The sequence below is a fragment of the Drosophila willistoni genome (genome assembly GCF_018902025.1).
Source record: "Drosophila willistoni isolate 14030-0811.24 chromosome 2L unlocalized genomic scaffold, UCI_dwil_1.1 Seg196, whole genome shotgun sequence".
Classification (NCBI taxonomy): Eukaryota; Metazoa; Arthropoda; class Insecta; order Diptera; family Drosophilidae; genus Drosophila; species Drosophila willistoni.
In genome coordinates, this window is record NW_025814048.1 from 8,361,670 (window position 1) to 8,386,961 (window position 25,292).

The following is a 25,292-nucleotide window of genomic DNA, read 5'->3' on the forward strand; positions in this document are numbered from 1 at the left end:
ATGTATATGTATGTATATGTAAATTCATCTAAGGGGAGAGATAGTATGTGATGTATTTAATATATTATATGTTACTCGCTTAGGGCAAATTGAAAAAGAAAAATATTTGTTTCAAATCAATTGAATTGATTTGTTTTCTGTAGGAGCGAAAATAAATAAGAGAGAATATGCATGTAACCAAAAATACACATATATATTAATACTATATACACAAAATGCGATAGATTAACCATTTCAAATCTTATTGTTAGATATTAATGTCGCTTATTTTGGGATTATTCTGTCTGACCTGCGGATAGACCTGAGGCTGACGCATTACCTCCTCATACGATGGAGGCGGAGCTAGAAAATGAATATATTTATATAGAGAAATGACTTGTGAATATGTTAATCAAGTTTTTTTTTATAACGCACCATTAATCACATAATCCTCGTCATGGGTATAGGCAGGATTAATCACTGCATCTGTGGGATATGTACGCTCTATGGTACGCTCTTCCAGAGTCGAGCGATGTGAATATCTTTGCAAATTATCCGTATGCCGATGAAAATGATTCATATAATGATCTTCACGTTCAACATCATCACTTTGCAATTGAATAACATGAACTGAAGGACGACGTTCTGCACAAAAAGGAGAAATAGAATCAATAAGCTATTCGAAAAAAATGTATTTCCATAGACTGATCCTACCCGTCTCATTGATGGCATCGGTATAGTTCTCGCCGAAACGGAATGGAGCTGCTAATGACTTTTTACACTTTAGAAATAACACAATTAATATCCAGCCCAATATGAGAACTAGATAGACAAAACCCAGCATGCTCATCGTCCTGCTGTATGTTGTTGTTGTTATATACAAAATCGATAAATGCCGTCACAATGCTCTTGCTGGCCCCATCGAGTGGACATTGTTGTGGCCTCAGTAGGTCCTAACGCACAACTAACTAAACTGAAGGCGTCAAACCGAAACCAGCCAAAAGCCAACTGGCCCGTCGCCATATCACCCACTGACCACAACAGAGAGAACTACACAGAGAACACCATCCAGACGGCGGGTAGGGCATGGGACATTGAACTGAATATTAGGGTTATTCAAATGAGACTACGAAACTATTTAAGAAGCTCGATTAACATATTAATAGGTAAAGTTTTTTTTTTTGTCAATGTTGAACTAATTAAATGTAATGTTTATTAAAAATGAAAACTCAATGTCTATACTGTATATATTATATATCTGTATATATAATATCTACAGATGTAAAGAAATATGTATTCATGAGAAATGATCAACATTATTAAATAATAATCAACAGTATTGCGAAAAAAATATTAATTCTGTTTCATATACAAAAAGGAAAACTTTTAGTAATAATCTTTAGATTCTTAAGCCCGTTCAAAAACGATTTAAAATCAGAAAACCTACAAATATGAGATGTCGTATCAATAAATATTAGCCCAAAGGAATGGAAGGACTTTCACTAAATGTTACACTCAGATCCTGAAAAGGGTCCTCCTGGACTTAGGCGGATATCTTAAAACTATAAGCTGTTTACTTTGTTTATTATATTGCTTAGTAATGTTTTCTAAGTGACTCATGTGGAGATTTAAAAACTATAAGCTGTTTACTTTGTTTATTATATTGCTTAATAATGTTTTAAAGATCATCCAAGCCGCCTCTATCTCATCTTTCAGTTCTTGTACTGTGTTAAATTGCAGATTTTTCCTGTAAATCTAACATACTAAGATGCTCCAGAGATTCTCAATCGGATTGAGATCTGCGGATCTTGCTGGCCCGTTCATAGCTGGGATTTCCTTCGAACAAAACGATGACTTCGTCCCCCGGATAACATGGATTGCGGCATTATCTTGTTGGAACAACCATTCTCTACTTTAATTTTCATTCTAAAATGGGATGAGATTGCTTTCCAGCATCTGGATGTAAACTGCACTCTTCATTCGTGATGATAGAAACTGTAGCTTCAAACACCCAGTCAAAGAAGAGGCTCCCCAGCTATTACCTCTTGGAGAAATAGCACTAGGAAAAAAATTGGGGCTCCTTCCTCGGATCATCCCAATATCATGGAAAACCATAAGGATCATTCAAGTGCCCTTATTGTTTATCAAAAAAAAATTGCCTATAATTTATATGCTTATTGTAAACATGAATTTCGTTATTATAGTGTGATGCTTACGGATGACCACTGTGTCTCTATATTTTGCACAATTTTTTTCCAAGCGCAATTTCGGAGAAGGAACTTTATACTTATTCATTTTATTGTAGAGTGATTACTTTTTCATTTGTATTCAACTCAAATTGATTCGATTGCTCTAATAGATTTCAAATCATTTATTCAGATTGCCTTTGATTTTATAAGTTTAAGAGATTTGGACAATACATTTGAGTCATATTAATATTCATTCATTCATCATTTTATGACATAACTAAACTCACTTATTCATTTTGATTCAATTCGAATTTGATTTTTCGGTCATTGGAATCTAATTAGAATGTTGACGATACATGATTAATCAAAGACTTTGAAAAGATATATATATATCTAGTCAGAATTATATTTATATATACAAAACCCTCGTTAATATTCCATTTAATATGCATAAATTTCTATATCTTGAATACCCTTAATGCAAAGTGGTCAGAGTAAAGTGATTATTACGGCTCTGTGTTCTCCCCCGTCTATACATATATTTTCCTTGTTTTTTCGATGTTTGCCAACTTTGATTTCTTTATAATCATCATTTAAAATGCACGTGGATGGAGTCGATAAATAATTTCTCGATTTGATAAGCGAGAAAAGGTACAAAAAAAATTTAATCAAATAACATATACATATGCATTTTGGGTGGAAAAGGAGCAATGAACATGAGCTCATTTCCTGGTAAATTGACATTTGTGACGTCACATATCGTTAGGCGATTCCAGTTAGCCTAGCCACGTATAAGGTTAATAGTTCACTTAACATTATGTATGATTATTTGTTAACCCTAAAAATAAACTAAACAGCTGACCTCTGAACAAATGGTTTTGCAATTGACTTTTATTTTACTTTCATCAATGTTTTTTTTTTTTTGTATGTGCGTTGAAATTGGTTAATAAATTATTTAAAAAGCCTTAGGTCTAGGTTCGGTTGGTTCTGAGGATGGAAAGGAGGGAGGAAAAGGTGATGACTTACAATTTCTTATTACTAAAAGTTCACTTAGGAATAGGCTAAGGGTTTAACAAAAAGTTTTTGGGAGGGTTTGGGTCCTTCGGTTAGTTAGTTTATGGCACAATTTTGGGTTACATTTTGGGGGGAGGGGGCCAACTTCTATTAGGATTAGTGCAAAAAATTGTATATATACTATGCGATCTTAACTATATATCATATGCATGTATATATATAAATTGGTACACAATTGAGTGTACTATCACAAGAGATCATTTGAGTGAAGTGGAGAGAGCCCATCAGAGACTTGTTGTGGCCTGCAATTTTAGATAGCGTGTTCCATTTTCCGCATCGGCCAAATGGCCTGGTGAAGAGGCGTAGCAAGTTGTGGCTGTGGGTGTGCCAGGACGACTGTTGTTATTGTTGTTGTTGGAGCTGGCACTGCTACAACTATGACTGCCAAGGCTAACATTTGTCATGTGCCCACCCCCTGAGCCACCGCCACCTCCTGAGCCACCACCTCTTCCTGAGCTATTATTTTGACGTATGCGTGTGGCTCCCCATATTAGCACAACGACAGAGGTAACCAATATACCCAAGCCCAAGCCAGGTAGAAAACTTTTGTTCAACGAATCTATAACATTATAGTTATGCAGAAGTTGGGAGGATTGTTGTGGCTGTTGTTGTTGGTGCTGCTGGCCGCGAGGATGTGTATATTGCCGTTGATTCCTTTCCACATAATCATCACCCGTCGGAAGTTCATTCTGTGTGGTATAATAGGTGGGTGATCGTTGACGTTGATACTGACGTGGCAGAGGAATCGATCCTGGACTACTCAATTGTAGTTGCGTTATGTTTGAGCAACCAATATTCAGATCGGCCTTGGGATTCTGCTCTTGCACCATAACCAAACAGAAACGATAGCTACGAAAAATATATAAATACTATTAGTTGAAGACCTTGATAACCAATTAATAATGCTCACCTTTCGCCTATATCCAGGGATGAACTATCTGGCACTATGACACTTACAGTATTCTGACCGTTTACCACTTTGCTTTCGCAATGAATCTACAAGAAATGGCAAATATTAATGATATTCTTAACCCAAATCGGTTCTTTTTACTTACCGGTGAATTGTCTATGAGTATTTCATTGATATTCTCTTCCTTGTAAACAAAAATGGCATCACACATGTAATCCTTTTTACTGAGATTCAATAACCAAGTCAAAATTAAGCCATAGTCCGCTGAGTAATGCAATTCATGGAGTATGATCTATAATGATAACGAAATTAAATAAGAATTTCCAAATCCTTTTCTTATTTTAAGTGCATACCTCTTCGGATAGATCTCTGACATTTGAAGATTGATTCGGTTTAGCCAGAGTCTCCAAATGTTGCATTATATTGGCATTGTCCTTTTCCACATTATCCATGTCACAGCTAAGTGTCTCCACGGGAACCTGCAGCAGAGGAGCTCCCTCCAGGCGAGGTGGCGTCACACAGGATGCCGATAAACTGGAACGCAATTTGGTGACCTGCAACCATTCGGCAAATGGACGTATACTACAGTCGCAGGATAAAGGATTTTCCTGCATTAGAAGGCTCTGCAACTCCTTGGCTCCATCCATAGCATTGTGGGCCACAATGGATATATCATTGCCGGCCAGGCGCAGTTCACGCAAAGATGGCAAAGGAGCTATTAAATCGGATGTGAGAGCTCGTAAGAAATTGTGTGTCAAATCCAAGACAGTCAGTCTGGAGAGATGCTGCAAAGAGGCACTCGAGATGGCCACAATGCCATTGTAACTCAGATCCAAACTATCCAGCGAACCCAGACCATAGAAGGCATGATCCTGCAGGACATCGATTTGATTGTGACGCAGTGAGAGACTGACAAGGCGGGAGAAATTAGCCAGAGCTTTGTTTTGAATGCTTTTGATCATATTCCTGTTCAGATTGAGGGTCTCCAGAATCCTCAAACCCGGCAGCGTTTGCTCACTCAAAGGACCATTCAAATTATTTGCCGTTAGATCCAATTCCCTGAGATTCAAGCATTGACTGAGCGACTTTAGACTCTGGGCGTAGTCACCGAGACGATTGCCACCCAATTTCAGGACACTCAATTGCCTTAGATTACTAAAAGTTCTTTGCGAAATGCTAGAAATTTGATTGTTGCTCAACTCCAGATAAATAAGATTGCCCAGACCCACAAAGTCAGCTGTGCCCAGAGCCTTAATCTTATTGTTAGCCAAATCCAGACGTTCCAAGGCCGACAAAGAGGATAAGGCATTCCAGGGAACACTCAGCAAGGCATTGCCAGGTAAACCCAAAGCCTGCAAAGGTCCTTTAATCCCAAGAAAAGCGGATTTATGTACCCGCTTGATTTCACCCGATGATATGACCAGACCATGCAATGAGATGCCATCAAAGATTTTGGCATCACTCAAGAAGGTAACATTACGCAAAGAGCAATCCAGCAGGGAAATGGAATAAGGTGAACTCCGCAGACGTTCGGCCAAGAGCTAAAAGCAACAAATTATAAAGCAATTCGGGCCATCAAAATTTCAACTACTTACCAAAAGACCATGCAGATCGATGTTGCATCTCAAAGTGTGTGGCAAATCGCAACCACATTCCAGCATCTCGGTATTCCTTGATCCTGTGATATTAGGACATTTCCATTCCAACAAACCATCATCCACGGGCAGAGGCAGCGATGAGACCTCTTCGGCTTTTCGTTTTTTGGTTGAACTCTTATTGAAATACTTGACTGTGGACAATTTGGTTTTACTTTTCGAAGCTGGAGCTGGAACCAACGAGGCTGAAGGGGAAACAGCTGCTGCTGATACCACATAGGCTGTGGGTGTGGTTGGTGTGCTGGAGGTGCTAAATGTGGTGCTGGTGCTAGTGGAAGTTGGATCCTCTAGCAAATCCTTTAGTTCATTGGCCTTTGCCTGTTGTTGTTGACCAAAACAGAGCACTAAGCAGAGGCATAGCCAGAAGCGGAGGCTGTAAATGGAAAAGTTTTTCATGGAAATTAGTTGTTGTTGCTGCAAAATTAAAGAACAACAAATGCCTTTTGTTATCTAATACCTCTTACTAAAGAGTTGCTTGGTTCAATTCTTTATCATTTTTTTGGAGGTGTTTCCTGGCCCAAGTTATCTTATCTTTAAGTTTGTTTTTCCCACAACACGAGTCACAAGTTTTATCTTCAAATTGTTTGCAATTTGCATTTGAAAAGGTTTGGCTTGACATTTGTTTTTCAAGTTATTAAACCCCCTCTCTTGAAGGGTATTCAAACATTCGACTATGCCTAACTTTCTATTTCATTTGTACGTTTGTTTTTTTTTTAGGTCAAGCTGTTGTCGAGTAGGTGCAGATGCAGTTGCATTTCATTCAAAGACAATTTGCCAATTTAAAGCTTAACGCAATCAAGACATCAAGAGATAAGAATCAAAATAAATGACTTGATCTATTATTATCATAAATGTCAAAAATGAAAAAAAAAAACAGAGTGTGTCAGCAGGTCAGGTCAGTTCAAATTGAACTACTAACTGACCCCACTAAGCCATAGATCGATTAAGAATATATAAAATCTAAGCAAAGTATGAGATTGATTGAAATGAAATGAGCTACTTATGATCATCATAATGATAGATAGTCTGTAGTCTCAAAGTAGTACATATGCTACAAAGAGATCTTAATTAACTTAGTTAGTGTTGGTGAGTATGTTGCATTGTGTGTGGGAGAATTGCTTGATTGAAAATTGCGTGACATCCGAGGCTTTAAAAACCCAGATTTCGGAAGCTACGCAGCCAGTTTGATAGTAAATATATTCACGACAAAGTCTCTGATCCAGTTAGTTGTCGTGGAGGAAGGAAGCTCTAGTAAAGTGTAACCGAGAGAGAGAGAGAGTGAGATAAAGAGAATATAAAGTGGTCCTCCCGCCCTAAAGAACTATGGCTAAACAAATCAAAAATTATGCTTTCATTATCCTGATGCTAAATCTAATCATAATCAATCAAAGGCATACATTAATAGAGGCCAAATTGCTGACACGTTGCCAATTGGCCAAAGAGCTATTACGACACGATTTTCCACGAAGTTATCTATCCAATTGTGAGTGCACTTATACATATATAAAATCTCTCAAAAATTAGAATATCCTTTTCGATTTTCTTAGGGGTCTGTCTGGTTGAATCGGAAAGCGGTCGCAGCACTTCTAAATCCATGCAATTACCCAATCAAAGTGTTAGCTATGGTTTATTTCAGGTAGGTCAGTGTTACACTTGGTCATCTATATTTATCAATTTATATATCTATTCCAAGATCAACAGCAAAAACTGGTGTCGTAAGGGACGTCGTGGTGGCATTTGTAATATCAAATGTGAAGGCAAGTTCACTTCCATGATTACGAATTAATCATTAATTATAATGGATTTTTATTTTGCAGAGTTCCTAAATGATGAAATATCAGATGATTCACGTTGTGCCATGCAAATCTTCAATCGACATGGCTTTCAGGCTTGGCCCGGCTGGATGAGCAAATGTCGTGGTCGCACATTGCCCGATGTGTCGCGTTGTTGACTTTCATAAAATTTTCAATATGAACTAAACTAAATTATAATTAACTAACTATAAAATACATTTTTGCAATTAAATTTCTTAAAAACAGGAGAGAATTCGCCCCATCCAACAACAAAAAAAAGAAACCCCCCTTAATAACTATTCCATCTAAACTCTTTTCTCTCTCTTTTGATCAACAGCTGGTTTATTATACCATGCTCACATAGGGTGAAGTGGTATATTCAAGTCGCCAAAATGTATGTAACAGGCAGAAGTAAGATTTTCCGACCTTATAAAGTATATATATTTTTGATCAGCATCAACAGCCGAGTCGATGTACCCATGTCCGTCTGTCCATACGTCTGTCCTTCTGTCCGTCCGTTTCAACAAGCAGATCTCGGAGACTATGAAAGCTACAGCCACCGAATTGGGTATATACCCTCGTGTAGTATGTAAGTTGAACAAGTTTATTTCAAATTTTTGCCACGCCCCTTTCCTCCCTGCAATTTAAGAAAAAAAGAGTGTTTTTCTTAAAGACTATTTTAGCTAGAGACACCAAATTTGGTATGTATATTTGCTTAGTAAATTCGCGTATTCATTACGTGTAAAGATTTCGCCACGCCCCTTTTTTCCTTCGTAATTTGAATAAAATACGACTATCTCCAGTAATTTTTTACGTTGTGCAATGAATTATGGCACACTTAAATTCGATCTTAATATCCATAAACATACCAAATTTGATTCAAATCGGACAAAAAATAGCCATGATATACATATAAAAGATTTTCCGGAGATGGCCGTTGGCTGGTGGCGGCGCTAGTGTGCTCGTATGCTTGAGTGAGCGAGATACTGAGATATGCTTGTAAAAAGCATGTGAACAGAATTTTTGAAAAATACGTGAATGCATTTATTATTATAAATTTGAAATATATTTGGTTTACTGGTGCATGGTATACCAAAGTCGCCGAGTCGACTTACTTACTTCATTTTTTTTATAGTTGCCAGTGAAGCGTTAAATTTCTACATGTCATACATAGCTTATCAACTAATATCAACAACATCATTTGCGTGTGTTTTTTTCTTTTTTCAAAGAGAATACAAGTACACGAGTTTGCCACGAGAGAGCCGCCCCCCCTTCATTAATCAGCCGAGAAACCTTTTTCTGAATACTTTGCGATTTAGTACTCGAGTTCGGGTCAACAGCGCCGCATGTTGGCGGTAGCTCTCCGATCTGCCAGCAAAACATATATATTATATATATATATACACATATATAGATAATTCCATTCTAAAGTAAAGAAGATCGAAACTAGTTTGCTTGAGTTTTGTTATTGTGTGTTATTTTGTGTTTTGTTAATCTGCCGCGTTAATTGAAGTTCAGGTAAAAGTGAGTGCCGGAAAAGATTTATATCTTTGCACAGTTCCCGAGGAATTAGCCTGGCTGTCAGTTAGATATTAGTTACTTGTACATAAGTATTCGAAAGTAATTCCCAAATAGAGAAGACAAAAGAACAACAACAGCATCATTAACTCTCTTGGCTGCTTATTGTTTATTCTCTTTTGTTTATAACCTTGAGGTAAATTATTCTTGGAGAAATATTTTCTGGAAATATTTGGTTGGACACGGAAGGCATAGTAAACAAAATAAAATTAAAATTTTATATAATGAGAAGGGTGTTAATCACATTAAGATACACAGTAAAGAAGTTTTGAAGAGGTTCTAAGTATATAATATTTTATACCTAAGTACATGGTAATATTTTATGGTAGGTATTAACCAAATTATGATTAGTTAACTATGTAATATTAAAGAGAGATTTAGTCAGAACTGTGGACTGGAAGGAATCCTCTTTGACCATATAATGTATTGTGTCTGGAGATAAGCGCGACGAATTCAGAAGTATCAGGCCACTATATCTTATAGCTCACAGCTATTTGCTATAAAAATAAGTATTTGTCTGTTTAGTACACCTATTAATGACTGTGCCAAATTTCATTAAGATATAGATATAGACGACTAAATAACGTAGCCTCCAATGGAACGATTCATCGTTATATGTAAATATCTTTAAAAAATGAATATGAATGAATTTAATTTACTTATTAATAATTGTGCCGCAAATTATCAAGATCAGATGACTATATCGAATAGCTCTCATGGAAACGATCAATCAACAACAGTGTCTTTTAATAACCGGGGTTTTTCCCAAGCAATTTTTATAAAAACTAATACATGTCAATTTTATTGACTTATTAATGAATATGTCTAATTTGATCAAGATCTGAAGGTTATAAGATATAGTTTCTAAGGGAACGGTCGGTCGATAATACAATTATCGTTATAAAAACTTTTCTGTCTTCTTATGCCTTGATTTGCCTGCCTTCTTCTATTAATTTACAAGCAAAATAATCTAAAATGTTTGGTCAAAATTTAATAACTATTTTATATTTTATGTACAGTCATATAATATTAAGATAAAATGGCGTGCTATATGCTCTATTTATGATTTTTTGTATAAAATGTGGCAACAGAAACTTGCAAGGGTATATAAACTTCGGCATGACCGAAATTAGCCCACAGAGCTCTGATATATATAGATTTTTATAACTTTTCTAAGCGAATTTCCTGTGAATATGTTAAACTTATTCGTTATCTTTGGGCAACTTTAAGACTTTTCGACAATCGTTTTCTCTAAAATCCTATATAGTATAGGAACTATACCTTTCCACGACATTTAAAAGTTATGTAATATCTAGGCAAATTTATTTCGCAATTTCTATTGACTTGGACTCTGCAATTAAGGCGTCATAACTAAGATAAGCAAAATATGTCTAAGTTTTTGCCTCATAAAATTTGTGCGTTCTTAGAAATTTAGTGGCAATTTAAACAATGATCAATTTGAAATATAATTCATTGATCTTTAGCAGAATGAAAAGAGCTGCTAAATAAACAACAATTCCGTGTGAGGTAAGGTCGAAAAGGTGTGCATTTGAAATGAGGAGGTATTCAAATGGGCCCATTTACTTGATTATAAATCAGACACAGACACTGCACTTATCAGCCAGCTAATTCCACGAAATTTAAAATATAAATATTCTAATCTGTATATAATAGAAATAACATTATATTTGTCTATTTGCCAAACAGCAAAAGCATTCCCCAAAAAGAAAAATAAAAACAAAAAGATGAAGCACTACCTGCTGATATTGTCGTTGATTGTAAATTGTCTTCTCATAAGCAAAGTGCAATCAAAGAAATATTTGAGATGTGAACTAACACGTGATCTAGTAGAGAAATATAATTTTGACAAGACATTCTTATCAAATTGTAAGTAGTATAATTTTATTATTTAGATTTCCCTTTTGTTGTGATTAATCATCATTTGTTGCTTGCAGGGATTTGCCTGGTTGAGCATGAGAGCGCTTTGGATACCTCAAAGATAACAACAAAGGAGAATAATAGCAAAAATTATGGTTTATTTCAAATCAATAGTAAAGACTATTGTGCCGAGGGACGCAAGGGGGGACGCTGCAATAAGAGATGCGAGGGTGAGTCGGCAAAAAACCAAAAGTGAAATAACAAAAGTGCTTAAACAGGTTTTTGCTTTGCAGACTTTTCCAACGATGATATTGGCGATGATGTTGCCTGTGCCCGCATGATACAGGAACAGGAGGGTTTCAAATACTGGAAAGGCTGGGATCGTTTCTGTCGCAATCCACAGAATTTACCCAATTTGCGTATCAGTTGCAATTTGAGAAGCCTTTCGCCCATACGTTCGGCAAGGAATTTTCTGACTGGTTAACAGAGGGCACAGAAACAAAAAGGAGACCCAACGTACTTACTTATTTTTTTTTGCATTTTTTGAAGGAAAACTAAGGGGAAGATGATGAATTTATAATGTAATATACATACATATATACAAGCCCACACAGAAATTGAGTTTTTTCTTTCGTATTCTGTTTCTCCTTTTCTTACAAGTGGGCGAGTTTTAAGAACCAGGGCTGGTTTAAGATAAACTAGGGGGCTAGAATTTGTTATTAACTGAACAATTTGGCTGTTTTTTATGACTCTTAAGGTAAGAAGGGCTTTGGCTTTTCATTTTATTTCATTCATGAAAATCGGGAAACTATAGCCCCCAAAGAAACTATCGTTTAAAAATGTTGTCATTTATCAATAACTTCGTTATATTCCAAGCGTTTGTTATAAAAATTGATATAAATTACATTTAGTTAGTTATTAATTACTATGCCAAATTCTATCAAGATTGGATGGCTATATCATATAGGTTCCATTGGAAAGGATAGGTGAAAAAATCATTTCTTGCTTCTAATGAGATTATGACCAAAGTAGGTAATCAACTTACACACATTATTACACATGCCGAGAGATGCTAATAACTTATTTGGGTACAGTGAACTTGGTTTTTGACCATTAGATCCAGATTTTGTAAAATCAGGGAATCTGGGGTTAAAACATAGGCACCCAAAAGTAAACTATAGAAAGTTTAAGAATATTTTTTGAAGATTTTTAACAGATTTTAGAATATTCTGTTTAAGATTAATACATAGCTCTTGTTTGCAACTGTTACTAATAATGAACAAGTTGTTAGATGCAAGAGATTCCAATAATTTGTTAACATTAAAAAAACAAAAACATTGTTCGACTCTTTATATCATACTTTTGAGTTCAAATTTTACACATTTTATTATGCAATTTAGCAAAGAAGTACCACTTTGTTTTTTTTAAAGGGTTTTTTTTATTTTACCTTGGTGGTTCTTGAAATAGCTAAACAGACAACCTTCTCACCTTTTTGTGCTATCTTTGAAATAATCTTATTTCGAAAGATTGACCTCAAGCCGTCTAAATTGCAAGGTTTGATTTAAATTTCAAATAGGTCGTAGTCTAACCAGATATACCCAATTATTAATGGGTTAAAATAATAATGTTGAATTTTTAAACTTTGCATATTTTCAACACTTTTTCTTCGAAGCCCTGACGGAATGGACAAATACTAAGTAGAGGTTCGTGATCAGCACTTAATGAACCTAAAACACTTTCATGACCAGTGTAATCTATAATTCAGGTAGAATTTGTTATTAAATGGAAAGTTTGGCATGTTTTTTTGAGACTTTTGTGCCACAAAACGTTTTGGCCAAATAGAAAATTACTAGATTAAACACTTAAGCTTTTAAGCATAGATAAGCAATTGAAGTCAAACTCTACGTTAAATTCATTTCTGAATTCGAAAATGTCACCACCTTTAATTAAAAAGAGTTGATCAACACCACTAGTGATCCTAATTCCGCTCCTGTTGAAAAGTATTCCCTAGACGACGCCCATAGTTAGGCCTTCTTGTTCTTTTGTGAAGTTTCATTGACATCTTCTGCCTTCACCTGGTTGTAACTTACTCTTATTGCATATGTATATGTATGTGTGTATGGTTTTACTTTGACAATTGCAACGATAATGTGTGCTTAGAACGATATCAAGCTACACACACACAGGCACACCATATATGTATATTGTGTGTACACACATCATGTAATATCATTTGCATTTCCGTTCAAGAGAAGACAAAAGCTTGTAGAGGGCATGCGGCATTTCCGCTTTTGGTGTTTGTTGTAGTTGTTGTTGTTGTTGTTGTTACCTTTGTGGTTCTACACGGCAGGGCAACCAAATCAGGGAAGCGTATAAACAACAATAAGATTAACAATAATAACAGACATTGGCCATGGCTATGCGTTTGGGGTAACAGGTGGAAAATGGAATCAAAAATCAGAGCGTAACACACACACACAGAGAGAGAGGAAAAATGGAAGTGGAAATGAAAATGGAAAGGCAGATTCCCGCCCCGGATCCGTTCCGTTTCGTTCCGTTCCGACTTCAAGTCGTAGTTAAATCGTGTGTTGTGTCGTGTCGCGGTTCTGGTTCCATTAGAATGCGTTTTGCATATGGACGTGGTCAAAATAAATCACACACTCACACACACACAATGAGTAAAAGGCAAATTTAAAATGCAACTCACTTCTCTTCACGCTAACTGCCCAACAACCACAACAACAAACAACAATAGCAACAACTACACGAACAATTGATGTTCGAAACGTTTGAGTGCCTTTTGATTTCCGCTCCTTGTTCAGGTTTTTTTTTTATTTTTGGTTTTTTGGTTTCTGTGGCAACTAATTATAATCCACCATTCACTTTAAAATATTCTTGATCCAGCCTGTCCTGATGATGGTTCATCGCAGTGATGAGTGGCTCAAATGAGTCATCAATTTTTGATTCTATCATGGGCGTCACTTTTTAGACATACGAAGATGCTCTTAATTTAGTAAAAATTATTTAAAGATTAGACGAGGAAAACTATAATTTTGCTAAAATTTTAAACTTAGAGTATATAAAGTTTGAAAATTCTTTCAAAAATGCTTGTTTTAACTTAAAATGTTTGAAATATTGGATAACAATCTATGGCCCAAGATAAATTAGCCATTTATGAATGGTAAAGCATTACACATGTCAACAGCCATTTTTCGGCAAGGACCTGATATACCTTTTTCGAATAATTCGATGATTCCGATTATGAACTTTGTTTTTTTGGATAGACTCTAGTGTCTAAGATCTTCAAAAAACCTCATTTATTCAGGTACCGTGAAGTGAAGCCGTGAAGTCCATATATCTTTTTTCCAAAATCAGATTATATCTAAAATGTTTTCATTACATACTTCAGATACCAGATTATGATTTTAAAATTATTTACATAAGTTTTCTGATGTTTTATGACCAAAAAATCGCAACCGAATGTAAATAACATGTATTTATGTGAATATTTCAACAAATTCAAAACGATATTCTTCAAAAACTGATGAACTTTTTATGTTTTTGTTATTTTTTATAGTTTCTGTGTTTTTCTTAGTTAGTAAAACTGGGAAAATCTTACCAATTCGAATTAAATTGATGGAGTTAGAATTAATTTACAATGTGCCTGAATCGCTTTTTCAGTTATTTTGTTTATTTTTTCTCTCAATAGCTATTGATTCTAGCGCCGTCAATTTTATTCTACCCCAACGACCCTAAGTTATCCTAAAAAGGGATACGTATGTAGTCCTTGCCGCAATAAGAAGTACGATTTGCTTGCTCTGTGTTATTTATCAAACGATATAGAATGTTAAAATACAAGAAATATTTCATAATATCTCTTTTATTACTTTTATTAGTTATTTTGCCATCGAATTTTATTTACAGTCAAGCTTTTTTATGAGATTGACTTTTGAGAAAAATCAAAAGTTTTTTTTAATATGGATCGACCCCTCTCATGGCTACACCTTTGATCCTAGTGAAGTTGGAGTCCAAATCTTTTAGCATAAACTTGCTAATCAATCCATAACAAGTCAAAGACGCCAACCATCAAACAGAAAGACTTGTGACGCCAGTTGAACTTGATTGGAATGGGGATTTAGGATTATGAGTTATTCATAACTTCCCACATGGAAGACAAAGGATGAATTTTAAAATGCAAAACGAAGTGCTAATACTCTTACAACATTGAACAAAAACAGAAACTGAAACTAAACTGAAGATATGCCAATGGTAAAAGAGTAGGACCCAGACAAAAACCTGACTGAAATCAAGGCAAGTCCAACGTATTCAAAAGAAAAATGTGTGTTGGTTGCGTCTTGTGTTGCAACGTAGGTGCCTCGAAAAGAGGCACAGTCTTTGGGTTGCAGTTGAAAGATGAAAAGATACAGATACACAAGATAATGGGCGATGTATGCCAACTCAAACTGTGTGTGTGTGCCTTTGGCTTGGCTGATCCTGGAACAACAGACATTCCATTAAGTAGGATTTTGGAATAGACAAATTCCTGCTTGTAACAATTGATAAGTTTTTGTGAGCCGCTTACCAGTAGACCCGAAAAAAAAAACCAGAAATCCCATTTTAACCATAATTTAATGCTAAATTGCCAATCACATACAACCAACACACACACACACACACACACACACAAACACACAGACACACACAATCCACCCGAAATGGCCAAACAAAAAATACCTAAGCCAGCCACCACTGAAACAATTAAAACGCGTTTTTTTCACGTATTTAGCCTGCCTTTTTTGGGCAAACAAGAAATTGGCCACAAAAATAACAAGTAAAATTTGTAAAATTTTATTTCAGTTTAATCTTAGATGTTTTGTGAATGCTCTTTTTATCACAAAAAGATAAAATATTTGTTAAAAAGTAATTACATTAAAGCTTGGTTTAAATTTACTATATACATTATAATTATCTTTAGTTTTTTAGTTCCTAATTTTTAGGAGCATAATGTTAATTAATTAGATTTGGTTAAACATTAAACAGACAATGACAACTTAAAACTAAAACCTAAGATCACAAAATATTATAAAATATTTAAGAATTATTTAAAAACCATTAATTTACTTTGCGCTTTTTGAAAGCTGAAAAAGATTACTTGATCACTTGAAAATTGATTCATTGTTCATTAATTTATCAAAATACATCAAATTTAACAAAAATTTAATCTACAAAATTCGACAAAATTCACATAAGTTCTTTACACTGCGAATGAGTAACTTTGCCAAATTTTAGATCATTTTTAAATTTCTTTTAAATGCTGTTTTACTGAATTGTATATTAAATGTAATTATTTATTATTATTACATATTTTTTTTTTATTATTTTTATATTTTTCAATTATATTTATCTTTTCCAGGATAACAAAAATTAAAAGGAACTTCAAAATATCCAAATAAACCTTAATTTTTAGAAGAATTAAGAGTATTTCAAAAGTTTAAGTCTTTATTTCTTCAATCTTCATCATGAAATCTACATTTTATTTTTAAATTTTCTGAATATATGAATTAATTAATAAATGAATCACAACTAATAAAATGGTTTATAGTTTACTCATTTTTTATCCAATATTTACCTAAAATATCTCTCTTGACAAATAATAATTTTTTATGTAGTAAAAATAAATTACATAGCTCTTTAATATAAATATTTACTCAACATATAATTTATTTTAACGGATAATCATCAATATTTTCTTATTCAGAAATACTAAATTAGGTCGTCAATACTAATTAGAGCTGTAAAATGGCAGCAAAGTTGAAATATTTAAAGAAAAAAATTGACATTTGAAGTTTTAAGCATATGTTTCAGCAGTACATCCTATGATTGGTCTAATTCGCCTTTCATGTTATTTATTTACACAATAAAATTCAAGATGGCACCTATGTCTCAAAAAAGTAGAGGTAATAAGATAAAACTAATTGTAGATTCGGAATCAGTACTCTCAAATAAGTAGACAACAGTAGAAAAACTGCATCCAAATGACAAAAAAGTTGTAATGAGTTTCTATATTTAAATATGGAAATGTTTGAATCCATTTCGAAATATGATGAATTGAGATTAATGGGAGATAAAACTTTTTAAAATTGGACAAATTGGACAAAATCTAGCACGAATAAAAGGCAGTTTTAATCAAAGTTGTTCTTGAATTGTTCTTAATCAATTTCTAAAAATACATTTACTCATTGGGAATCTGTAAATTTGCTAGATTTTGAACGATTTTCATATACACAAGTTCTAATATATGCACTGAAAAACCCTAAAAACTTTAACTTTAATTTTTTGGTTTAATTTACTTGTTAAAGTCTCTCATGACTTAAACTGAAACAATTTACTTTAGACCCAATTTTATATTGTCACATGTAATGCAATTTGTTGCACCAACTGTTCAGAAAGTCCTATTGCAAAATTTATTGTTGGTTCACATTTTTTTTGTAAATTTTGCAATGGCACAAAAATTGAGAAAATTTTTGGTGTTTTATTTTTTTGCCTTAAGCCATCATCCACCTGCTTGGAAAGCTGAACGAAATGAATAGTGCATATAGTGCTCGCACATGTGTGTGTGTTAGTGTGTGTGTGTGGAAAATCTAGTAAAAGTTTTTGGCCAAAAAGTCAGTTGAAAAAGGTTCAAATGTCATGAAAAAGTTGCAACCGCAATGAAAAAGAGACGTGAGAGGAAAACGAACATGAAATAAATATATGTACATGAAAAGAGTAAAACCGAAGCCAGCTGCTTTCGAAATTGAAGTAGCCGTTGCAAGCAGCAGCAACATCAGCAACACCAACAACAACAACAAATGCTGCATGAGGCTGAGACTGAGACCGAGAGTATTTAGCATGTCAAATGGAATACGAATGAAGAGGTGAAACAGAAGGAGGCGAGGACACACACAAAGCCGTGGAAAAAAACACACACACAAAGGGACACACACAAAAGGGACGACAGGAAATGGTTAAGAGAGAGAGAGAAAGAGGAATTTTTATTTTAATTGTCCGGCCACGTCCTTTTCCTGCTGAGAGAATGACTAAGCTGAAATTTGCTCTCCCGCCATACAATAATGTTTTACATTTCAAAAAATTAAGACGGAAACGGATATTTGTATTTGCCGCATTATGTCCTTGATAGTCATCTCAAGTAAATAGTAAAATAAAAGAAAATGATTTTAGAGATTAAAAAAAAAAAAAAGAAGAGAATAATCTCAAAAAGCAGCAGCAAACTGAACCAACGAGACACTCATAAATTTTAAGTTAAATTGCTTTTAGTTGTTCAACCAAAAATCTGTTGCCCCTTGGGCCATATTCATATGCAAATGGCATATACATTGGAAAAATGCATACAACAGCAACAACAACAACAACAACAGCAGAAAAAGAAGAAGCAGAAAGCAGAGAATCCAATTTAATTTAAATTAAATGCAGTCAATTTTATACCTAAGCTGAAACCGACTTTTGAGTTCATCCTTTCTTGTGCTTTCTGCCACATAAAATGAGAGATTTTCATGGCTTAAAGTCATTCATGAAATGGTTTGTTTACCCAAATACCCCCAAAAAAGAAAGAAGAGAAGAGAAGCAGAATGAAAAGAAGAAGGGAAAGAAAAAAAGGCACATTTTTTTAATGGGATTTTGTATAACCTTTTCTTACTTTGGGGTTAAGATAGGGAATCGCTGCAGCATATCAGCAAAGAAAAAACAATATCAGAATCTGTTTAAAATTCTGTATTTACAGTGGTGAGCACAAGTGGATATATGTTTTGCAAATGGTTGTAAAGTGTTCGAAATAATGTAAAAAATGAAACCATTTGATTTTTAATTAGAATTAAATTCGTTAGAATAATATTAGTATTTCCAGTATAGAATATAGTTGTAATAAACTATCAACCTAACTATTGTTAACAAGGAATAGAAGGTATAGCCTTCGGCTTGGACGAAAACTACATCCATACACTGAGAGGATTAAAACTTGATCCTGTGATTGAAAATTGAACTTCGTTGTTTAGTTGCCTAATTGACTGGGCCACTTAGACACTTTAGACAGCGGAAAATTCGTTAGATATTGACTTAAGTTCCTTAGCTTTCATTACACTAGCATTGCAACTAAGCATTCTATTTACCAATTTCTGTAAAAATTCATGCGATGTTTTTTCCATTAGAGGCATATGGTGTCTTGATATCAATCTCACAATTTTTTACTCTTTGATTAAATGTTTGCTTTTGTTCGTATTGTGGTTAATATTTTAGTGTCTGTTTGGAATTTGCGCATTTAGCCACACAGCACGACAAATGGATCTCTAAAATAAAAAGATCATCCTTATCGATCATTATTTTATATGGTTTAATCAATGGATTTCGTCATTCCAGAAAGTGAAGTAGTCCCAAATTATCAAATCGCCTTCACATACGTCTTAGTCACTTTGACTTGATGCTTTTTAAGTTCTTCTTCCTCTCCATCTATCTAATACCAATTTATTATATTCCATCTGACAAAATAATCCTTATTCGACTTTCTTAGGCCACATTTTTAGATGCTTTGTAAAATTGGAGATTAAGTATAACCTAAAGTGCTGGTTTCTTTAGCTTTGCCCGATTCTGCAAAACTCTTAGTGTTTAGTTCACTTACTAACAATGGAATAATTACCAAATCAAATATAAACATGATAAATACTCGAGCTATGGACACAAGTCTGGACACCGAAATGACAGTAAATATTCATAATTTTTGAGACTTTTCTTTAGATTACCAGCTGATGATTATGATTACTTTAATAATTGATTAAAATACGATTTGAAAAAGAAACGCAATAATAATAATTATAATGTTTAAAAAGAGACGGGTATGAAACTCGTCGTTTATGTTGAAACATGTGACTTCAAAACAAAGATTCAAGTCTGATTCAATCCTGGCCATGCTAACATTTTCCCCTGATCAATGAGCCATTTATAATTAAAGTGAAGTAAAATAAGTTTCAAATTTGATCAGAAACATTAAAGTACATCATAGTATTATCATAATCATAAGACAATTCGTTTTTCAAACATATTGGGTTGCCTTAAATATATTTTCACTGAAGAACAAATTCTGTTCAAAAAGATATTGTTTCAGTTTTGCATTTGGTTTTTCTTGCAATTTGGCTTACCATTTCCTTTCTAGTTGAAAAAATTACTTCAAACTTTGGTACAAGAGAGTAAAATGTTTACAAAATCAAATGGTATGCCCATACCTTACATAATAGGTATATAAAAGTCGTACAAGTGAATAACAATAAAAACACCACTTGTGACCATTTTTATGGTTTTGGCCACTTGTCAACTTTTGTTGTCACTGTTACTTATTGGTTATTGTTTTTGTTGTTGTTGCTTTTGTGGCTTTTTTGTCTTAAATTGTTTCAAGTACCAATATCTTAAGTCCCCCCAAAAAATGGTTGCTTGCTTGTAGGAGCCTTCTACCCACGTGTATGTTCAATTAAAAAGTAATTTGCCTAACAACAACACCAACAACAACACTAAAAAGAAACGACAAAAAAAAGCAAAAAACAAAAAAAAAAAAGAAACCACCCACACATTTCCGTTTGTTTTGTCGGCCCACACGAAAAAAATAGTATAACAGAAAAATGTATAGTATAATACTAATTTTTTTTTTAATAAATAAATAATTTAAAAAGAAAACAAGTTTTTTTCAGATTTTAGTTGTGACAAACTAAGCGCAGCTGGTCAAAGGAAGGGGGAGAAGGTCGCAGAAACAGAGTTTGAAACTGAAACAGGGGCGGCTTACAAATGTTTTCAATATTGGTTGAATATTTTGGAAAGCTTTGTGAATGGACATCAAAAATTTGATAATTTCATTATGATATATCCATGGGCATATGAAATTCATTCAAGTCAAATTGAAATTGCACAAAAAATCTTACAATGTTTCATTTTATCACTTTTCATTCGAAAACAAACTTAAGGAACAAGTATAAAGTTTGTCCTCGAATGAAAAGTGTTAAAGTGAACATAAAGTCTAGGACTCGAAAAAGGAATAAGTATTAAGTTTGTTTTCCAATGAAAAGTGTTAAAGTGAAAATTTTTTTTAAACATAAAGTTCAGGACTCGAAAAATCAATTTTTTCAAAACATATTTGGACCAACATTTATATATAGACCTATGTATGTATATAATAGAAGCAGAAAGTGGATGTTATCTTAGAAGAAATAAATCCAACTGAAATTTTTTTCAAAATGTAATCCTTTGGCTTCATAATGTTAAGACACAGCCAAAGGACATATGGTTGGCCAATCCATTGGACTTTTGTATGATAATCTCAAGAGTAACATATATCGAATTGCAGATTTTATAACAAAAAAATTATTTTAACTTTTGATACTCTTTTAAAAAGAAAAAATAGTTGTGTAAAAACTAAGAGAGTGCTAAATTTTGCAGTTTCGCATTTGGTTTTTCTTGCAATTTGGCTTATCATTTGTTTTCTGGTTAAAGAAATGACTTCAAACTTTTGGACAAGAAAGTGAAATGGTTACAAAATCAAATGTAAAAGGAACCATCATCATCATTGTAGTTTAACTCTGAAAAGAGTTATGAACTACCTAACTGAAGATTGTAAACTGGTATTACAGTTTTGCTCATTAGTGTAGGTAACAGATGTTAGAAAAACATTAGAAAACGCCTTACAAACGCCTTAAGAAAAGCATTTTTGGTGCATGAAATGATAAGACTCCTAAATAAGCAAACATTTACAAGTTGCCACACATCATTTATAAATAAAAAACTCAATATTTCGATGGGTAATCCATTCATATCATTTCTTTAAGTCTATTTAAAACAAGAGATTCCTAGAATTGGCTTACGCCCTTTTGTTGCCCCCTTCCAGAGATGTTTTGGTTCCTTGGTCGATTGCAAATATAAGTCTAGATGTATGTATGTAGGTATAAAAACCTTAAACAAAAAGACCCAAGTTGCCAAGTTCACATCCCACGTTAACGATGGCGAACCGACAACGACGACGACGACGACGTCAAATTCAAAAACGCCAACGCATAATGCATAATGCTAAATCGTCAGTTAATTGCGACATTTTGAAAGCGAACTCACGCAAGCACACTCCCATACACACACAACACACACTGACTCTGATGGGTAATAAAACGTTAAACAAAAGACAGTCAAAATATTAAATTTAACAAACATTATTGAGCGGGAGAGAAAAGAAAGAAAGAAAGAAAGTCCCAATATAAGTTTTGTGTGGGTAGAATTTATTTGGTTTTGAAAAAGAAAAAAAAATGCAGCTAGGAAATAGATTTAGAAATGAACTAAATTAAGCATATTGTGCGACAACATCAAATGACATACCACACACACAGATACACACACACACACTCACTGATACAGACAACTTCTCATATGTACATGGCCCACACTAAAAGCAAAAGCAAGATCTCCAAAAAACCCACACAACAAATGCAAATGCCAGTATCTCAAGGCACCCAGAGAGATAGAAAGAGAGAGAGAAAGAGAAAAAGAGAAGACAACACACTCTCAACTGGTAAGTCAAGAAAAAATTGTTGACTGTGGAGGAGTAAAGGCAGAAAAGTGCTAAGTGAATGGATCCACACAATATATGTAGACAAATGCAATATAATCAAATCAAATCGTAACGAATCAAAATCAAAGTAAAAAACCACTACAGGTTAGATGGTTGTGGTGGGGGAGGGGGAGTAGGATGGCTTATAGAAGAGGGCTAATCTTCTGTTGTGGAGTGTTGACGACACACTTTGAGGCCTCTCTTGGCCAAATTTGGCAACTTGTTGTGGAGCAACTAACCAGCCTTAGAGGCAGCACCAGCAGCAACAAGTAAGTAGCACACACACACACACACATATGTACATACTTCGTTTAAGCTACCTTTCCCTGTCGCACTCCTTTCTGCTTCCTGACGCCCACAGTACAAAAACAAAAGACTTAAGCAACGAACTTGCCTCAGTCACTCAGTGGAAGAATAAGCAGAAGCAAAAGAAGAACAAAAAAGAAAAAGCAAAGAGAAAAAAAAACAAAAACAAAACAAAAGCAAGGCGCTTAATGAGCCGCATGTAAAGTAGTGAACCACAATAACAACAACAACAACAACACACAAAATTTCTTATATAAACATTAATTATATTTGTTGTAGGCGTTTGAAAATGAAATGAAAATAACAACAATAAATGTATGCTTAACTTTTAATGCAGATGACCGACCTAAAGATACTCTAATATTATAGGTTATAGATTTCTATAAACCACATGTTATATAAAAAAGGAATTTGATTGAATACGGAACCCGATCTTCATTTATTGAATTCATATTATGAACTATGTACCCGAATAAATGCTGAGTGTACACATACATATCTATATATATATAAAATCTTAGAATCTAGGAGGCAACAATGGTTTTTGAAGAAATTTTTATTGAGCCTTTACGGGTTTGGAAATTGTTTATACTTCATGCTTTGCCTTGGCCACTTAACATTGTGCCTTTGTTATAATCTTAAATGTTTATCAAATCGTGTGGATGCGTTTTTTTGTTAGGTTTTAAGCAAACTTGACAAATTTTTCTTCATTACTCAATTTTGTTTGTTTTTTTTTGTTATGTTTATATAATTTGGCGAAGACATTTCTACTGAGCTCGATGTTCCGTTTTAAACATTGATTGAATGTTTATTCAAAAACTTTACTTTAGATTACATATACATAAGCTCTTCAATAATTCCAAGCAAAGATCCCTTAAAGATCTTAAAATCGATATATGGTTTAGCTCTATAGATATTCCACTACTTTCATCTTCTTGCACCTTCTACAGGGTATTAAAGCAAACAGATACGCACACACATTTACCTGTGGTACCTGCTGTGAAAATGTCTTAAATATGAAATTAGAAAACCAAAAGACAACACAAAGTAGAAAATAATAAAAAAAGAGGAGAAGAAAAGAAAAGAAAGAGAGAAAAACAAAACGACAAAGCGCTAATTGCGCGTAAACTGAACAACTCAGCTTAACTTCGACTCGGTGTGTGGGTTAGCCACTCCCACTCCTCCCTTTGGTGCCGCGACTCTTTCCATGGCCTTTCCTCAATTCATCTTTCTTTTTCTTTCTGACAAAAAGTGCGTAGGTTGGAAAAATTTTTCCACAACAACAAAGGAAAAACGGAAGTGCCATTCAAAAAAAGGGTGAGATCAGATATTAGTCTAACAATATAATCCATTATTATTAGAGTTAGATAATATTTAGCTGGCTACTAAAACCATTCATAGGCCTAATGATTGGATTGGATTATATACATTGAAATTTAATTTTTTCTTCTTTTTTTCACTTTAGAAAGGTATCAAATAGCAATTAACTTATTTAAAGATAAAGATCAAATAGTTTGGGCCACATTTTAGCGGTTGCTTTTGGTATTGACGAAAACGAAAAATGAAGTCCAATATTATGCTGCGCCTTAATTTTTTTATCAGCGTGCGAAACTTAAACAGCGAGTGAAACAAATATTCTGTTACCAAATTGTTTCCCAACTCATAGAACTCAGACTGACTTTGGCTACGATGGCATCGATGGGACTTGTGTGTGTGACACCGGGGGTAACAAGGGTTTTTCCTTCTTCTTGCTTTCTTTTGCTTTATGTTTGTTTAAAAAATGCGATAAAGATCTTTACGGACACTCACACAAAATACACAAATGCAAACACACACACACACAAACACACCGAGATACACGCTTACACACAGGTAAGGGAGACGATGAAAATTAAAATTTCATTCATGGAAAATGAAAGAACCGGAAACGGATGCAAGGGCAACAATTCACTTGGTTTCTTGGGCAGGAGCTCAATAGTAGTGGCTCCTTAGGCCTTTTGTGTGCAACGCGGTTGGTTGCCTTCGTTGGTATTTTGACCAGGTAAATGTGGAAAACTTTGCCGACGGCATTTACCTGAGAGATATCGTTAAAATTTGCATTTCGATTTGCTATAAAATTTTTGTGTATTTTTTTATTTTTGAGCTGCAAGTAGCATGAACAGAAGCAGCTGCACTTCAACCACAACGAACCGAAACCGACAACGACAAAAACTCAACTGATCTCAACCTATGCGCCTACCCAGGTAAGCCCCAGACAAAACTAATCATCTCTCTCGCTCGTGTGTGCCTCTCCCTCTCTCG

The 25,292-nt window shown here is 34.2% G+C and overlaps 4 protein-coding genes across 4 annotated transcripts; 2 read left to right on the top strand and 2 right to left on the bottom strand.

Annotated features, from left to right (window-relative positions):
• Positions 1–28: 28 nt before the first annotated feature.
• LOC6640006 lies at positions 29–1,151 on the bottom strand. Its single transcript, XM_047010241.1, has 3 exons — positions 694–1,151; positions 415–624; positions 29–342 (listed from the first exon to the last, which is right to left on the bottom strand). The coding sequence occupies exons 1-3, from the start codon at positions 827–829 to the stop codon at positions 248–250; spliced, it is 441 nt and encodes a 146-aa protein (XP_046866197.1). The 5' UTR covers positions 830–1,151; the 3' UTR covers positions 29–247.
• A 1,938-nt stretch (positions 1,152–3,089) lies between these two features.
• LOC6640021 lies at positions 3,090–25,287 on the bottom strand. The gene is made up of 6 exons (XM_002063013.3): positions 25,066–25,287; positions 5,748–6,180; positions 4,506–5,693; positions 4,298–4,444; positions 4,153–4,238; positions 3,090–4,091 (listed from the first exon to the last, which is right to left on the bottom strand). The coding sequence occupies exons 1-6, from the start codon at positions 25,089–25,091 to the stop codon at positions 3,467–3,469; spliced, it is 2,505 nt and encodes an 834-aa protein (XP_002063049.2). The 5' UTR covers positions 25,092–25,287; the 3' UTR covers positions 3,090–3,466.
• Positions 7,025–7,758, top strand: LOC6640020 (lysozyme). The gene is made up of 4 exons (XM_002063012.4): positions 7,025–7,290; positions 7,355–7,443; positions 7,501–7,564; positions 7,625–7,758. The coding sequence occupies exons 1-4, from the start codon at positions 7,131–7,133 to the stop codon at positions 7,756–7,758; spliced, it is 447 nt and encodes a 148-aa protein (XP_002063048.3). The 5' UTR covers positions 7,025–7,130.
• On the top strand, positions 8,926–11,665 carry LOC6640019 (lysozyme). The gene is made up of 4 exons (XM_002063011.4): positions 8,926–9,124; positions 10,886–11,065; positions 11,134–11,286; positions 11,350–11,665. The coding sequence occupies exons 2-4, from the start codon at positions 10,924–10,926 to the stop codon at positions 11,538–11,540; spliced, it is 486 nt and encodes a 161-aa protein (XP_002063047.1). The 5' UTR covers positions 8,926–9,124; positions 10,886–10,923; the 3' UTR covers positions 11,541–11,665.
• Positions 25,288–25,292: the final 5 nt, after the last annotated feature.

What these genes read in the sequence shown, in the direction of transcription:
- LOC6640019 (XM_002063011.4), top strand. Translation starts at nt 10,924, where the DNA reads ATGAAGCACTACCTGCTGATATTGTCGTTGATTGTAAATTGTCTTCTC. An exon ending in CAAGACATTCTTATCAAATT is followed by an intron (nt 11,066 to 11,133) that starts GTAAGTAGTATA and finishes TGTTGCTTGCAG; the next exon opens with GGATTTGCCTGGTTGAGCAT. An exon ending in CTGCAATAAGAGATGCGAGG is followed by an intron (nt 11,287 to 11,349) that starts GTGAGTCGGCAA and finishes TTTGCTTTGCAG; the next exon opens with ACTTTTCCAACGATGATATT.
- LOC6640021 (XM_002063013.3), bottom strand. Translation starts at nt 25,091, where the DNA reads ATGCAAATTTTAACGATATCTCTCAG. An exon ending in ATTTTAACGATATCTCTCAG is followed by an intron (nt 6,181 to 25,065) that starts GTAAATGCCGTC and finishes TTCCATTTACAG; the next exon opens with CCTCCGCTTCTGGCTATGCC. An exon ending in TACTCATAGACAATTCACCG is followed by an intron (nt 4,239 to 4,297) that starts GTAAGTAAAAAG and finishes CATTTCTTGTAG; the next exon opens with ATTCATTGCGAAAGCAAAGT.
- LOC6640020 (XM_002063012.4), top strand. Translation starts at nt 7,131, where the DNA reads ATGGCTAAACAAATCAAAAATTATGCTTTCATTATCCTGATGCTAAAT. An exon ending in ACGAAGTTATCTATCCAATT is followed by an intron (nt 7,291 to 7,354) that starts GTGAGTGCACTT and finishes CGATTTTCTTAG; the next exon opens with GGGTCTGTCTGGTTGAATCG. An exon ending in TTAGCTATGGTTTATTTCAG is followed by an intron (nt 7,444 to 7,500) that starts GTAGGTCAGTGT and finishes ATCTATTCCAAG; the next exon opens with ATCAACAGCAAAAACTGGTG.
- LOC6640006 (XM_047010241.1), bottom strand. Translation starts at nt 829, where the DNA reads ATGAGCATGCTGGGTTTTGTCTATCTAGTTCTCATATTGGGCTGGATA. An exon ending in CGATGCCATCAATGAGACGG is followed by an intron (nt 625 to 693) that starts GTAGGATCAGTC and finishes CTTTTTGTGCAG; the next exon opens with AACGTCGTCCTTCAGTTCAT. An exon ending in CGAGGATTATGTGATTAATG is followed by an intron (nt 343 to 414) that starts GTGCGTTATAAA and finishes TTCATTTTCTAG; the next exon opens with CTCCGCCTCCATCGTATGAG.